This window comes from Bison bison, unplaced genomic scaffold (assembly GCF_000754665.1).
Source record: "Bison bison bison isolate TAMUID 2011002044 unplaced genomic scaffold, Bison_UMD1.0 scf7180017864384, whole genome shotgun sequence".
NCBI classification, from domain to species: domain Eukaryota; kingdom Metazoa; phylum Chordata; class Mammalia; order Artiodactyla; family Bovidae; genus Bison; species Bison bison.
Window position 1 is genome coordinate 14,814,870 of NW_011494956.1, and position 17,172 is coordinate 14,832,041.

Here is a 17,172-nt window from a genome sequence, read left to right on the forward strand (position 1 = left end):
TTGTCGTACATACCCTATGAGGCAGTGGTGGTGGTCAGTACTATATACAGCCAAAATGTTAATGCCTATTATATACTCAGTGATAGGAACCACTCAGTGATAAGATTATCAGCACCTGAAATGGTCTAAAGGGCCTCATCCCCAAAAATGTGTGGATGGCCTTCTATGAGTAACTTCATTCTTCACAGAGCTACTATGTACATCAGGATGTATAGTGTCACCCTGCTTATTTAACTTATATGTAGAGTACATCATGTGAAATGCTGGACTGGTTGAAGCACAAGCTGGATCAAGTTGCCGGGAGAAATATCAATTACCTCAGATACACAGATGACACCACACTAATGGCAGGAAGTGAAGAACTAAAGAGCCTCTTGATAAAAGTGAAAAAGAAGAGTGAAAAAGCTGGCTTAAAACCTAGCATTCCAAAAAAAAAAAAAAAACCTAGCATTCAGAAAACCAAGATTATGCCATCCAGTCCCATCAACTTCATGGCAAATAGATGGGAAACAATGAAAACAGTGAGAGACTTTATTTTGAGGGGCTCCAAAATCACTGCAGATGGTGACTGCCACCATGAAATTAAAAGACACTTGCTCTTTGGAAGAAAAGCTGTGAGCAACCTAGACAGCATATTAAAAAGCAGAGACATTACTTTGCCAACAAAGGTCCATCTAGTCAAAGCTATGGTTTTTCCAGTAGTCATGTACGGATGTGAGAGTTGGACTATAAAGAAAGCTGAGCACTTTTGAACTATGGCATTGGAGAAGACTCTTGAGAGTCCCTTGGACTGCAAGGAAATCCAGCCAGTCCATCCTAAAAGAAATCGGTCCTGAATATTCATTGGAAGGACTGATGCTGAAGCTCCAACATTTGGCTACCTGGTGCGAAGAACTGACTCATTGGAAAAGACCCTGATGCTGGGAAAGATTGAAGGCAGGAGGAGAAGGGGACAACAGATCAGATGGTTGGATGGCATTACTGACTCAATGGACATGAGTTTGAGCAAGCTTTGGGACTTGGTTATGGAGAGGGAAGCCTGGCATGCTGCAGTCCATGGGGTTGCAAAGAGTTGGACATGACTGTGTGACTGAACTGAACCGAATATGAACTCTTTCGCAGTATTCCCATTGGGGTGTTCATATTATTGTATGCATTTTAATAACAATCAGAGTATAATGGAGTCCCAAAAGAGAAAAATTACAAAAATTTCAAGTGGCTTTTTCATTTAAGTTATTGTTAAAGTTATTTAGTTAAGTTCCTGTAATGAAAGCAGGCCATGTTATAGGTAAAGAACAAAGATTTGGTATGAGAGGTACTTGATTGGGAAGCATCACCAAACAAGGTGTAGATAAAACTTGATCAATGTCTTTGTTCTATGTATAATTTTCTGTGTGAACTTGATTGGGTGAAAGTAATTTCATCTATTTTGGCCTTATTTTGAAATTTAGAGGTAAAGAAACTTCTTACATGCTATCTTAAATCTGGAGTTATAATTTTACTTTGGGTCAGCTGTCTTTAATCTTTTGCTTATCTGTTGATCTCTTGTGATCATGGATACATATTACGTGATACTTTTGTTGGGTTTTCATATATCATGCCTCCAGGAAAACCATATCTTATGAGCCATATCCATATCCCATGGGCTGCTCTTCAACATTGCTCTGCCCACTACAGTTATCATGTCCACCTTGCATCTACTAATTCGGTGATGCTACCTTGTTTCTGCTATTCTGTAATCTCTTCATCATTTTTGTTATTGGAATGGAAACTGAATTCTGTTTGAGTCTCTTCTGTTGCCAGCTCTAGCCTCCAGAACACAGCCATTTTGTAGTTTCTCAGTAATGCCTGGGCCCCCAGTCTTTTCTTTATTGCCTTGATAAACAGTATTGTCCAGGCCCTCCTGAGGAACATACCAAACCAGTAGGTCTTCTGAGTTTATACAGTAGATCCTTTATATTGCTTACTTCACTGTGTTTTAATTGCCTTTCTTCACAGTCTGCCACAATGATTCTTGGATCTCTTATTTCTTTAATATGCACCACTGCTTTTTCCAGAGGTCATCCAGCAATGTTAGTCTATTTGCATGGGCCTTAAATCCTGAGGCAAGAAAGAATGCCCCATATCCAAAAACTCTCTCTTATCTTGTTTGATATTCCCATTCCCTAGTCCAGTACCCTTAGCAACCACTCTCAGTTCTTGTTCAAATTGACCCATTCCTGTAGCACTTACAGCAATATAATCTTCCTCTTCCTTTAGCAGACCTGCTACTTCCCCACTTGGGCCATACTGAAATTTGACCTTAGCTTGTGGCCATAAGGGAAGGTTGGTATAGATCATGAGGAAAGCTACTAGCATTGTCCTTAAGGTAGTTGCTTCACTTGAGGTTTCCATATATTCAAGGGGATAGTTAGGTGGAAGAAGCATGCTCTCTTCTAACAGGGGAACTTGAGACTTATTTGCAGGCCCACATGTTTATGGAAAACTTCAAGTTCATTGTTCTATCTACATCTGCCAGCTAGCCTTTGAACTCCCACTTCTTTCCTATATGGCTGTGATTTTGGCATAGACTTGCCTGAGATGCAATGTCTCATAAATTCTGCCACCCCTAAAATTGAGTTCTCAGTCTAGTCTTCAATATAATGAACTCTTGATCTGCAGGAGATGAAAGTCTCTTAAATGTTGCCATTTGTTAATTTAAACTGGTGATTAATTAGCCTGTCATTTTCTCTCTTCAGCACTCTCAGTGACAGCCACCCAATTCCGTAGTCCTTATAGTTACTGTTTATAACGTAATCCCTCAAATGCTTGTCATGTTGTACAAGCTAAGTGCATATCTCCTTTCATGTACAAGTGAATTAGCAAATGGCTACTCTTCTATGTCAGAGACTGTCATTGACTTCACTTACAAACAGTAATTGGGTACATCCTCATGGTAGCTCTTCATTCAAGTGATCCATCTTCAGAATCCCATCAGTGAGGTCTGTTTGTTAGGACCACTCTTGCTACCAGCTGTTTGGGTCACATTCCCTAGAATCTCGCCTCAGTCAGAGATTTTTGTGCTAGAAATACATTGAAGTTTATATTCTCAGGAGAAACCTGTAAGTAAATGAGGAATATAGGATAAAGTAGGAGACACTGACAGAAATGTGGTTTCAGGAGTTTTGTCTGAGCATCACCTCAGAAGGAACTTTGATGAATAAATTGCACCTCAGAGATTATCCTGTCCTGAGACGAGGAGATTGGGCTCTTTTACCCTCCTATTTCATTCCCCCATGGCTATGAGCTTCATCCTGAAGGAGGCAAAGGCAAAGTAGAGCATAGGAATCTCTGTACTAGGTGGTTCTTTCCAGCCATGGTCAATTCTCCACAGAGAGATGCAGATAAGCTCCATTAGCTGTCAATAGAGAAGGAAGTGGGAAGATTAGCCGTGTATATTAGGATTTGGACTTCTGGGCAGGTCATCAACAGCAACTACCACAGATACCTTCTCTGTGCTAGAGACTTTACCAACAAGCATATCTCACAGGAGGGGGCTTGAGCTACCTTGAATCAGCATTCAATGCACATCCATTCATTTATATCAGTTCAGAATTGGTATCTTGAAATTGGCTGTGGAGGGAGTAATCACATCACAGAAATCTGTAAATGGAACAGTTCAGGGCTCCATTCCCAGAGCTTGTTGTTAAAACTTTTACCAACATACCTCTGCACTCAAATTTTAAAAGTCAGAATCATATTTTATAAGTAAGAAAACTAGTATCAGAATGATTAGTGTACTTCAATTCAGTCTCTCACTCGCATCCAATCCTTTGCAACCCCATGGGCTGCAGCACCCCAGGCCTCCCTGTCCATCATCACCAACTCTCAGAGCCTGTTCAAACTCATGTCCATCGAGCTGATGATGCCATCCCACCGTCTAATCCTCTGTCGTCCCCTTCTCCTGCCTTCACTCTTTCCCAGCATCAGGATCTTTTCCAGTGAGTCAGTTCTTCACATCAGGTGGCCCAAATATTGGAGCTTCAGCCTTAGCTTCAGTCCTTCCAGTGAGTGTTCAGGACTGATTTCCTTCAGGATTGACTGGTCTGATCTATTGCAGTCCAAGTGACTCTATTAAGAGTCTGCTTCAACACCACAGTTCAAAAGCATCAGTTCTTTGGTGCTCCGTTTTCTTTATGGTCCAGCTCTCACATCCATACATGACTACTGGAAAAACAATAGCTTTGAGTAGATGAACCTTTGAGTAGATGAACCTTTGTCGACAAAGTAATGTCTCTGCTTTTTAATATGCTGTCTAGGTTAGTCACGGCTTTTCTTCCAAGGAGAAGGTGTCTTTTAATTTGATGGATGCAGTCAACATCTGCAGTAATTTTGGAGCCCAAGAAAATGAAGTCTGTCACTGTTTCCATTGTTTCCCCATCTATTTGCCATGAAGTGATGGGACCAGATGCCAACATCTTAGTTTTTTGAATGTTGAGTTTTAAGTCAACTTTTTCACTCTCCTCTTTCACTTTCATCAAAAGACTCTTTAGTTCTTCTTCACTTTCTGCCATAAATGTGGTGTCATCTGCATATCTGTGGTTATTGATATTTCTCTCAGCAGTCTTGATTCCAGCTTGTGCTTCATCCAGCCCAGCATTTCTCATGATATACTCTGCATATAAGTTACATAAGCAAGGTGACAGTATACAGCCTTAATGTGCTCTTTTCCCAATTTGGAACCTGTCTGTTGTTCCATGCCCATTCTAACTGTTGCTTCTTGACCTGCATATAGATTTCTGAACAGGCAGGTAAGGTTGTCTGGTATTCCCATCTCTAAGAATTTTCTAGTTTGTTGTGATTCACACAGTCAAAGGCTTTAGCGTAGTCAATGAAGCAGAAGTAGATGTTTTTCTGGAATTCTCTTGCTTTTTCTATGATGCAACAAGTGTTGGCAATTTGATCTCTGGTTCCTCTGCCTTTTCTAAATCCAGCTTGAACATTTGGAAGTTCTTGTTTCACGTACTGTTGAAGCCTGGCTTGGAGAATTTTGAGCATTACTTTGCTGGCGTGTGAGATGAGTGCAATTGTGTGGTAGTTTGAACATTCTTGATATTGCCTTTCTTTGGGACTGGAATGAAAACTGACCTTTTCCAGTCCTGTGTCTGCTGCTGAGTTTCCAAATTTGCTGGCATATTGAGTGCAACGCTTTAACAGCATCATCTTTCAGGATTTGAAATAGCTTACCTGAAATTTTGTCACCTCCACTAGCTTTGTTCATAGTGTTGCTTCATAAGGCCCACTTGACTTCACACTCCAGGACGTCTGACTCTTAGTTTAATGATCACACCATCATGGTTATCTGAGTCATAAAGATCTTTTTTGTATAGTTCTTCTGTGTATTCTGCCACATCTTAATATCTTCTGCTTCCTGTTAGGTCCATACCATTTCTGTCCTTTACCATTCCATCTTTGCATGAAATGTTCCTTGGTATTTCTTATTTTCTTGGAGATATCTCTGGTCTTTCCCATTCTATTGTTTTCCTCTATTTCTTTGCACTGATCACTGAGGAAGACTTTCTTATCTCCCCTTGCTGTTCTTTGGAATTCTGCCTTCAGACAGATATATCTTTCCATTTCTCCTTTACCTTTCCTTTTTCTTTTATCAGCTGTTTGTAAGCCCTCCTCAGACAATCATTTTGCCTTTTTGCATTTCTTTTTCTTGGGGATGGTTTTAGTGTACTTATCATCTCTCTAATAATATACAGATTGGAAATCTAGCTTTGTCTGATTCCAAAATTTGGACGCCCACTGTGGAACATGTTGCTTTTTGAACATAGAAATTTTGTTTCCTTTTGAATCATTTGGATTGGCTAAGTTTCCATGTGATCCTGAATGCATTTTGATTACCAACATCTACTCCAAGTTAATGATTTTATTATATTGCCCTAGTAAAGAGCAACCCCAGGACACATGACTATCATTTTGCCTTTGTTTTAAACATTCTTCCCTTTATCATGTTTTCCTAACTGCTCTTTCTGGAATATAAAAGACTTTTAGTAAATATTTGCTAAATAAATGAGTGATAATACTTTGTTATGAAGTTAGATTTTTTTTGAAGTAAGGAGAAATTAGCATACCCTTCTTTAGTTAAAATCATAGGCTAAAAATTATCTCACAGTGCCACAGGTATGATTGTAGGAAATATTTCATGTTGAACCAGAATTGATACACATTTGAAAAAGATATAGACTTACTCTCAACTAACTAAGAAGTTTTAGTGCATTTTTAGTTAAATGTAAGTACAATATAGTTACTTGTTCTGTCTTATGTCAAATTACAGTATGAAATAAATTGAATGGTTAAGCTGAAAATCACTTTAGTTTTCATATAGACTTGAAAATCTAACTTTTGTAACATTGAATTGACTGTTTGTGTTTTGGTTTTATTTGTATTTCTGAAGCAAGGAGAAGTCAGACTGAAGTGTTTGAAAGCTCTACAAAGTCTGTATACCAATAGAGAATTATTCCCCAAGTTGGAGCTCTTCACTAACCGATTCAAGGTAAGAATGTTAACTTCTTTTCTTTTTCACTTTAAAAATGCTTGTTATAGCTAGTTTAGCAAATGGCATTACCATAGCAAGTGTAGCTCATATTCTTAATACATATTCTTTAAATAGCCCTGTATTAAATAGATGAATCTCTGCTTTAGAAAAGATATTACCAACATGAGGTCTTATTTATTACCTTCAATGGAAAGCTCTCCTGCTTAAAATAAGATTTTTTTCCTGGACATCTTTTTATACTTAATGATTTTGCAAGGTAAGGTTTGTCTCTTTGTTAGAGAATGCTAGTTGATGAAAATTATAAACATTTACAACACCTCCTGTGTGTGCATAGAACCATGATGATAACATTTGAAAAGGAAAACTTTCCATCTAATCTAATCATCATTAGACTAATCTATCATTACTCTTCCATCATCTCCCCACAAAACATTACCTCACATCTGTCTCAGCTTCTTTTCTGTTCATGGTTGGTTTGACTTATGACTTTTCTTCAGGATCGCATTGTATCAATGACACTTGATAAGGAATATGATGTTGCTGTTGAAGCTATTCGATTGGTTACACTAATACTTCAGTAAGTATAATATTTTAATTTAATCTGTTAAAATATTAATGTTGTTTCCCAGCATTATTAGTGCCCTTCACATATATAATCCTAATGTGTATTCTTACCACTTTTGGTTTTGCTTTCTTATTTTAAGGTTAGGTTTGAAACAAAATGTTTTCTGTTTGTTTTTTATTTTGAATATTTTCTGTTTCCTCTATGTACAAGTTCTTTTATGCAATCCAGAAAAAGTATCCATGAAGTAACATTGTTATTGTTTAATCTCTAAGTCATGTCCAACTCTTTCGGAACTCCTTGGACTGTAGCCCACCATGCTCCTCTGTCCATGGGATTTCCCAGGCAAGATTACTGGAGTGGGTTGCCATTTCCTTCTCCAAGGAATCTTCCCAACCCAGGGATTGAACCCACATTTCCTGCATTGGCAGGTGGGTTCTTCTATTTAAAGAGAGAGACAGAGAAATGAGAAAGAAAAGACTTAAAAGGGTTAGGTTTTTCAAATAGACTTCTTTAGAATGGTACAGAAGTAAAAGAAGGAAACAAGATGATTAAATTATGTCATTAATATGCTATAGATTTTAAAATAGGAATAGTTTCATATATAGAACTAACTAAAAACCAGGAAGAATCTGTATGAGAGAATGCAAGACCTGACAAAGTCGTTACAAATCCTCTACTCCCTATTTTATGATGCTATATCTGTCATACACCAGATATCATGTATGCCAGGGTCTATTGTTGTTTTGGTCTCATTTTGCCTCTTTCTGCTGTACTACCATATTCTTTATTATTGTGGCTTTATATTCTAGTAGATGTTGTGTGCTTATGGCCTCTTACTGATCAGTACCTTCTTTGCCTTTCTTTTTAAAATGCACTTAGCTACTTTTTTCTTTATGAATTGTTAAGGTGCTTTTGTCTAATTCCTCAGAAACTTTGGTTGGGAGTTTAAATATTAGAACTGCATTTAGGAACTTCCCTGGCAGTCCAGTGGTTAAGACTTTGCACTTTCACTACACGGACAAGGGTTTAATCCCTAGCTGGGAAACTAAGATCTTACAGTGGTGTGGCCAAAGAAAAAAAGAACTGCATTTAATTTTATGATAAATTTAGGAGAGAATGGAATTTTTTATAATTATATATATAATTTATATATGAAAATGATATATTCCTTTATTCAGATCTCATTAAGTCTTGTGTAAGGTTTAAATTTGTTTTGTAGCAGTAGTGTACATTGTTTACTGGGTTAATTCTTAAATACTTAATGGTTTTTTTGTTATGTGATAAATATTTAGTTTTAAAATATTTTCTACTGAATTATTGCTAAGACAGAGAACCTTAATTTTCATGTTTGTCTTTTATGTGCAGCATAGTAGAACTTTTATCCATGCTGATGGTTTGATTTTCTTGAATTTACTATGTAGATTATTTTATGATGTGAAGATAATTTTAGTTCTGTCTTCTCCTCTTCTCATTTTAAAACTTTTGTTTCATTTTCTTGTCTAATTCCATTAGCCCGGATATTGAGCACTTTAAGTATCCCTGATAGTGGATTTTTTTGTTCTTTTTCTAGGAAGGCATCTAAAGTTTTTTTGTTTCTGCAGTTACTGAGATAGGTTTTTGATATGAAAAATGTTCTTCTGTATTCTCAGTTTTCTGGGATTTTCTTTTTTACATAGATGAGTCTGAATGAAATTGATGTATTTGTCTAATGGTAAACCACATGTGCATTTCTAAACTAAATCCTGTTTGAATGTGACATATTTGTTTTCACTGTAATTTGCTTAAATGCAGTTTTATGTTTTATTTCGGATTTTCACAGTTGTGTTATATATAACTTTAACATTTTTTTCTTTTCTTCATCCAACTTTGAAATCAGGGTTATATGTATACTCTTTGTAAATTATCATCAGTAATTTCTCACCCTTTTTCTGTTCTGAAATAACTTTTCTATGATGAAGATTTTCTTCTTAAAAGTTTGAGAGAATTCTCTTGTTAAAGCCATATCAGTTTTAAGTTTCTTTTGAGGAGAAGTCTTTGATCATCATTCCTACTTCCTTAACTGTTATCTGTCTAAGTTAATCTTTATTTCCTCTTATATTAATTTTGGCTTTTTATAAGCTTTTGAAAATATATCAGTTTTATCACAGTTTTCAACTTTATTGTTTATGATATGTTTATTCATAAAACTTTGCTATTTTTCTGTTATTTCTCTTTTTCATCATTTATTTTATTTGTATCCCCTTCTTGATAAGTCATGCTAGAGGTTTGTCCATCCTACTGTTCTTTTCAATGAATTAGCTTCTTTAAGCTATTTGTTTATTGTTTCTGAATAATCATGTTTAAAGTAATGAATATACCTTTAAGTACTACTTTCAATTTCACTACTTTACTTGTCTCCCAAAAATTTGGACATGGAATATTTTAATAGGCAATTAATGATAAATATTTTGATTACTGTTATGATTTTCAGTTTAATCATGGATTATTCAGTAGTAATTTCTGTTCTCCCTAGATCAGATTGTTTAAAGCTGTTCTTTCTATTTTATTGTATTATTTAAGAATGTGTTCTGCATATTTTGGTTAATCTTCTGAATGTTCTAAATATATGTAAAAACAATACTTATCTGTGTTGCTTATATAGTTAATGTATTTATATTCATTACTTTGAATTTATTCAGTGTCATCCAAATTATCTATAACTTTACTTTTTTTCGCCTATTTTTTCAGAAGGATGTGTTAGAGTCTTCCAACTACTATCTTATCTTTTCTTACACACTGTATAGATCAGTACCTCTCTATTCATAATTTGTACATCTTCTGATAGTATTCACTTTATTGTTATATCTCTTTCTTTGTCATTTATGAAGATTATGACTACTATGACAAGTAGATTATAATCTAAGTTTGAATTTTACAAGTTTATCAATGTCTTTCCCTTGAACAAAAAATAACCTCATTCCACCCACTCATCTTTTTTCATTTAAATTGTCTAGAGTTTAAAATCTGTTGTTAAGGATTACTTTTTTACCCTTTTTTTTTTTCTTTTTGCCTTTTTTTTAATTTAGTTTTAATACTTGCTCATTCAGGCAAGTGTTAACTGCTTTGATATTTTCAATACTTCTTCCCTTACCTTCAGGGAAGAGTAATTCTCTCTGTTGTTGCTGTTTAGTCGCCCAGTCATGTCCCATTCTTTGTGACCCCATGGAGTGCAGCACGCCAGGCCTGCCTGTCCCTCACCATTTCCCGAAGTTTGCCAAGTTCATGTCCTTTGGATCTGTGATGCCATCCAGCCATTTCATCCTCTGACGCCTTCTTCTCCTCCTGCTCTCAGTGTTTCCCTGAGTAAGGGACTTTTCCAAGGAGTCGGCTGTTCGCATCAGATGACTGAAATACTGGAGCTTCAACTTCAGCTTCTCTGATAGCTCAGTTGTTAAAGAATCTGCTTGCAATGCAGGAGACCCCAGTTTGATTCCTGGGTTGGCAAGATCCTCTGGAGAAGGGATAGGCTACTCACTTCAGTATTTTGGGGCTTCCCTTGTGGCTCAGCTGGGAAAGAATCTGCCTGCAATGTGGAGACCTGTGTTCTATCCCTGGGTTGGGGAGATTCCCTGGAGAAGGAAAAGGCTACCCACTCCAGTATTCTGGCCTGGAGAATTCCATGGACTGTATCATCCATGGGGTCCCAAAGAGTCAGACACGACTGAGCGACTTTCACTATGCTCAGCTTCAGTGTCAGTCTTTCCAACAAGTATTCAGGGTTGATTTCCCTTAAGATTGACTGGTTTGATCTCCTTATTGTCCAAGGGACTTTCAGGAGTCTTCTCCAGCACCACAGTTCGAAGGCATCAAGTCTTTGGTGCTCTGCCTTATTTACAGCAGTCTCTCATAGGCTCCTCCAATATATTTTCTAGCTAGTTTACTTCCTTAAAGAGTGTTTTTCAAACTATCTGATACCTTGTTTGGCTAAAAAAAAAAATCATACTTTCCTCTTGAATTTAGAAAGTAGTTAGGCTAGTTTCAAAAGTCTATTTTTAAGATTCTTTTCTGTGTTTTCATTGGAAGAAATAAGGTCAGAACATATATAAAAAGTACAGTTATGGCCCTCCAACTGTGTCAGATGATCTAATTCATTAGATAACTTTGGTCCTTTTCTGGATTCCTCAGAGAGCTCTCCCTGTTGCAGGAGAGGGAGGTGTCATCCTGAGACCCACAGAAGTCCTTAGGATGGACCTCCTAGTGAGGGTCATTGGCAACCCACAGGAAAAATTTAGGAGGGAACCATAGTAAAGGGAAAGCAAGTTTATTTAGTGATACACATTCCATAGACAGAATGCAGTCTGTCTCAGAAGGCAAGAGCCACCCCAGGACACAGGGTCCTCTGGGAAAGTGAAATAGGCCCAGAGGCATGGGGACGTACTTTTTTTGGGTTAAGTGATTTCATAGGCTAATGAGTAGGAGAAATATTCTTGCTATTCTGGGGAAGGGTGGGTATTTCCCCAAAATTGGGCCACTGCCCACTCTTTTTGGCCTTTTATGGTTCTTTTCAGAACTGACATGGTGTGAAAGGAGTGCTTTTTAGTATTTCAGTGAAGGTATTATGAGCGAAAGGTCAGTAACTGTACTATTCTCAAAGCCACCTTGGTTTCAGCTGGCTCCAGCCTGTCCAGCATGCCAGCAGGTGCTCCCCATCGTCATTATTTCACGTTTGTGTCCTGCCCTTTTCCCTCCTGTCTTATTCCCTCTTTGGGTGTTTATGACAGTGGTTCCCCACAGTGGATGATGCTTCCTCTGGCTATTTACTTTGTGATTCAGCACCTGGCTTTCGGTTTCCTCTCTTTGAATCGCTTGCCCTGTATATGGCCTTGTTGGGCAGGATGTCTTTTAAAACTATCCAGGCTGGCTGTCTTTAATTATTTCATGTCTGGTCTAAAGGAAACTTGGAGGAACTATGAATTTCTACTCATTATATTGCTCTGTCTCCTGATTTCTACTTTTATGGTGAGGTTCACAAACTAACTCTCCAGTCTCTTATAGCACTGCATGAAATAATCTGGCCTTATTTTTCTTGGCTTGTGAGATGTCTACCAAAACTTCCTCAAAATAACAAGTTAAAGTCACCTTAACATCCTGTTGTACTATCTTTAAATTCTTTTTTTCTCCATCTGTTTATTCTTCTTTTGGTGTAGATTATTTCCTTTCCCTTATGAGCTTGGATTACTGAGAAATCTTAATTTTTTTTTTTCCTAGGAGTTTAACTTCATCCTGAGGGTATTAGTTCATTGAGCTGATTTATATACATATAATTAAGTGATTAAAACTTAGGCCTTGTTGAGAGGGGAAAAGTGTGAACTTTAAAATTAAACTGCTTCTAATCTGTCTCCCTTCCTTGAAATCCACCTCTTTTTCATTCAAAACTAAAGTTTCTTCCTTATATTATGATGCAACCACATTATTTTGCTGCAAAGATCATTCTAATTTATATTCATTTGACTAGTCTCCTTCTAGTCTCTGAGGCATCTCCAGAATTGAATTCTGTGGAATGAGTTTATACTGCTACATCTCGTCAAGAACCTGTACAGCCTAAACATTCTGTACCCCATCTAGTCATTAATCTTTAATCCTTTCAAATGTTTTTAACCATATTAATAGTCAGGAAATAGATATTCCCTCTTTGGGAAAAAAATACTTAAATATACATTCCAGCAAACCAATAAAAGGTTGAAACTTTACGACTACATGAAAAGAAAGATGGCAAATTTACATTAGTAAAGGAATGATTATGACTGGTAAATCCATTTTATATAGAAAGAAGACTAGTATTGTAAATATTGTGATAAACTATAAAGTAGACAATTCTGGCAAGAGTGACATAGCACAGTAACAATTTAACTATGAAACAGGTGAATATATGACTAATGTCTGTTAACAAAAAAACTTATGCACGTTTAAAGAAACTGAGCTAAATTGGGCTAATATATATCCCAAGATATTAAGAGTTGTTGTCTATAGGTGTGTATGGAAAGAAATGTGGACCTTTTATTTTCTTGTTTTATCTGTATTTTCTGAATTTTATATAACAATTGAAGTGCCCTTTATAGTTAAGGAAAAATATTATTTTCAAACTCAACTAAAAAGAGTGGAAAAATAAAATCAGAATACCTTGAGCTTTTATAAAGAACCATACAAAATTTTGATGAAGGTAGAACTGACAGTAAACATTTGTTTTGGCTCAGTTTTACTTTTCTGAATTTTTCAGTGGAAGTGAAGAAGCTCTTTCCAATGAAGACTGTGAAAATGTTTACCATTTGGTGTACTCAGCACATCGCCCTGTTGCTGTGGCAGCTGGAGAATTCCTTCACAAAAAGTGAGTTAATTCTCTATGAAACAAGTTCCACTTTTCTGTTTTTGTTTTGTTGTTGTTTTATAGTTAGTAAAAGAGTGACTGAAAATAGTGCTAGAAGTGGCCACTGCAAATTCTGTGGGCTGTAACATTCTTACAGCCTACATACACATCGTGAATCACATCTCTGAGAAGGATGTCCCTTGTGACGTATTCCTTTGATCTAAAATCTAAAATGACAGTCATCAGCTAGTCAGCTCCTTGTAAATGGAGGTAGCAGAAGTGCTTGAAGTTTATAAAGACTCACCTAAGTAATTGATACTTTATTTCATCAAATTGTTTTCCCTTTTAAAATTCTGTGTTCTCATCTTAACTTCCCAACACTGGTAATCTAAAATTATCTTCAAAATACCTCCCACATTTTCAGGGTTTTTTTTTTCCATCTTACTAGGAGGAGGATTATCTTAATCAGTAATCTGTAATGATAGTAAAAATATGTATGCAGCTACAGTTTAATTTCAAAGCAAAATCTCATCCAATTTTTTGACAAAGCATAGCGCTAATGAGAGTTTTTTTATGTAATTAAACATCCTTATGAAATATGTTTTTGATCATGGTCTCTACTATATATATTCTATAATTTATTAATTCATTCTTAAAATATAAGCATATTCTTGGGCAGGGGGATGTTTTGCTGTGTTTTTGTTTTTATTCATAGATTTAACATAGTCACTTTGACTGGTTAACCCAGAGGTCTTTTACATGTAGTGATTTGTAATTATGTGTGATTATGCTAAGCACAGATATAAGTCATGCACTGGGCAACTGTTGTACATGGGTGATTGACTTTGATAATGAGCAAGCGTGGCCCTCCATCTAGCATCAGCATCTTGGTGCTACAATCACAAACTGCTCTTTACTCAGTGGTAGAGTGACTCTTGCTTACAACTATTATATATTTGTCTCACTGTCTCTTTTTAAACCTGTTTCTTTGTGGACAACTACAAAGTAGGCTAAGACTGAGGGTGCTCAGCTGTCATAGGAGTCAGCAAAGCACAAGGAGGTGCCACACATCCAGTGTGCTTAGCCACTCAGTCGTGTCCAGCTCTTTGGACTGCAGCCTGCCAAGTTCCTCTGTCTATGAGATTTTCCAGACAAGAACACTGGAGTGGTTTTCTGTTTCCTCCTCCAGGGGATCTTTCCGACCCAGGGATCGAACCTGATCTCCTGTGTCTACTGCATTGCAGGTGGATTCTTTACTAGCTGAGCCATTGAGGAAGCCCCTCTTTACTCAGTGATACCTCTCAAAACAAGAAAGAGCTATGTCTGTGTAAAAAAAAAATCTTTATTTAAGAAGGAAGCTGGCTAGTAGTGCATGCTGCTAATGAAAGTGAAGAAGTCAGAATTTTCAGGCATGGCTTTTACAGTAAGATGTGACTCTGACTCATTGGCTAATATAGAATAGTGCTATTTCCATATTTATCTTGAGGTGTTGTCTGTCGCAAATATCAAGGGTATATTGTAGTCTTAATTTCCCTTTCTTTTTGTTTTATTATATTCTAGTTAGTCTCTTTTTTAACTTTTCAAAAGGAATTTTAGAAAGAATTTATTGTTTCTGTATGTTTAGAAAGAATGTATTGCTTCTGCAGTTTCAAAGAAAAGATAGATTTAAAAAGGTTCATTATCTACAGAATGGAGGCCATTAACGGCAACACTGGAATCAGAAAGAGCCCTTGGATATATGTAATTTTATCTGTATTGTATTTGTCTAAGTTTGAAACGTTTGCTAAAATTTTTTAAATTTAACATTTCATATAAATATCTACCAATGTAAGCCTCCATTATATTTTATTTCTTTAAGAAAATGGAGTCAATTCCTATGTAAACAAAAGCTTCGCCTCATAAGCATCTTTTATTCCCCTGCCCTGGAAATACTCAGTTGGAGAACTTTTGAAAAAGCTAATCTTTTTTAGCATTTTCCTACCATTTAATATTGTGATCTTTTAAAATCTGTTAAGTAAACTGTAGAGTAGACTCAGAATTCCATGATCAAGTTTGGTTTTTTTGTTTGTTTTTTTACCAAATGTACATCCACATACACTTAGTCTGTTTTTTAGTCTCAACACCGAAATTTATATACTGAAGGAGAAGACTTAAATTCATATCCATGTAAATTTGTAATATTCTTGTTTTGTTACTTATTTCCAGATTGTTTAGCAGACATGACCCACAAGCAGAAGAAGCATTAGCAAAGAGAAGGGGGAGAAACAGTCCGAATGGGAACCTTATTAGGATGCTTGTCCTTTTCTTTCTTGAAAGTGAGGTAAATTTTTAACATAGCTATTTATTTTGTTGTATTAGATTACATTTTAAGTAAAATTATCATTTAATCATTGTAATTAGTGATTTTTTTTTAATCAAATAAAGACAAGACTGTTTCTTACAAAGTTTCCTTCATGGATATTTTAAATTTTTTGGCTGTGCTGCACAACTTGTGGGATGTTAGTTCCCTGAGTGAAAGCCCATGTCCTAACCGTTGGACCACCAGGAAATTCCTTAGCTCCATAGATTTGATTCCATGATAATGGGATGAGTACACTACCTTTTTTGGGAATATGTGTGCAGATATGGATTAACACTGAATATAGGTTAGCAGTTTTTAAAGTTTTATAGTACTTCATTGCAATACAGCATACTCTTTTTGTTACTTTTTGTTTTTCTTGTAGCTTTTCTTTTTACCTGTAGCTTTTAAATTACATTATTTAGGGAATTCCCTGGTGATCCAGCAGTTCACCAGGGAATTCCCTGCAGAGGGCCCAGGTTCGATCCCTAGTCAGAAAACTAAGATCCTACAAGCTGTGTGGTATGGCCAAAATAAAAAGAAAAATTATATTATTGAAACAGTATGTGAACATTTTCAAGCTGTCAAAACCACTGGTTCTATCTTGTTTGAAAGTTGTTATTTAAGGAAAAATATGAATTTGAATGTAAATTAGTAGTTATGCAAGCTTATGCAGCATTTCCATGTCAATTTATCAAACAGTTAACATCCGTAACATATTATCTATCAGAATCTGTTTGCACATGTGAACTTTAGTTTGCCCATTTAAATGTTCTTTAATGTTAGAACTGTATTTCCAACTGCTGGTATAACATGGGGGGATAGCAAACTTATACCTGAATGAAAAAACTTGTTGGCTTAGAAATGAATGGGAATAGAGTTCCAAATAAAGGTAGCAAAAATCTAGAAATCTAGGACCCTGAACTTTACTTGGAGAAAGAGTATTTTTGGTTTGTATGGGAATGTCTAGGAATAAGAGAAACGTAAGAGACTGTATGACTGCTCAAGTTTGAACGTGCTGGAGATACTCTGTAGAAATGAGGAATTGAGAGACAAACAGGTGGTCTATAAAAAAATTAAGATCAGACAGAGATGTAAGGATTAGTGGAAAGAGTGGGGTTAGGGCAAAGCAGAACCAGAAAAGTGAAGGAATTGCTGATATTTTTTAAGTGAGTTGGGAACAGAGAAAGAATATAGTCAAAATGAAACCAGCTGGAGAGTTGCATTTGTGTAAGGGATGTGTTTAAGAACAGTGTATTAAATATGTATACAGATTTTGTGGGGATCTTCTTAAAATGCCAGTTCTAATTCAGTTACTTTTGAGTTGGAATCTGAGATGCTACTTTTTGTTTATGCTTCTGGACCAGAAGTCCAGGAACCAC

The 17,172-nt window shown here is 36.2% G+C and overlaps 1 protein-coding gene across 1 annotated transcript in view; it reads left to right on the plus strand.

Moving 5' to 3' along the window:
- The window catches only part of STAG1 (stromal antigen 1), a 374,182-nt gene that overhangs the window by 264,004 nt on the left and 93,006 nt on the right, over positions 1 to 17,172 (plus strand). The window contains exons 11-14 of the mRNA XM_010858254.1: positions 6,443 to 6,541; positions 7,042 to 7,121; positions 13,366 to 13,473; positions 15,658 to 15,772. Coding sequence (XP_010856556.1) covers positions 6,443 to 6,541; positions 7,042 to 7,121; positions 13,366 to 13,473; positions 15,658 to 15,772 — 402 coding nt within the window. The remainder of the gene's footprint in view (positions 1 to 6,442; positions 6,542 to 7,041; positions 7,122 to 13,365; positions 13,474 to 15,657; positions 15,773 to 17,172) is intronic.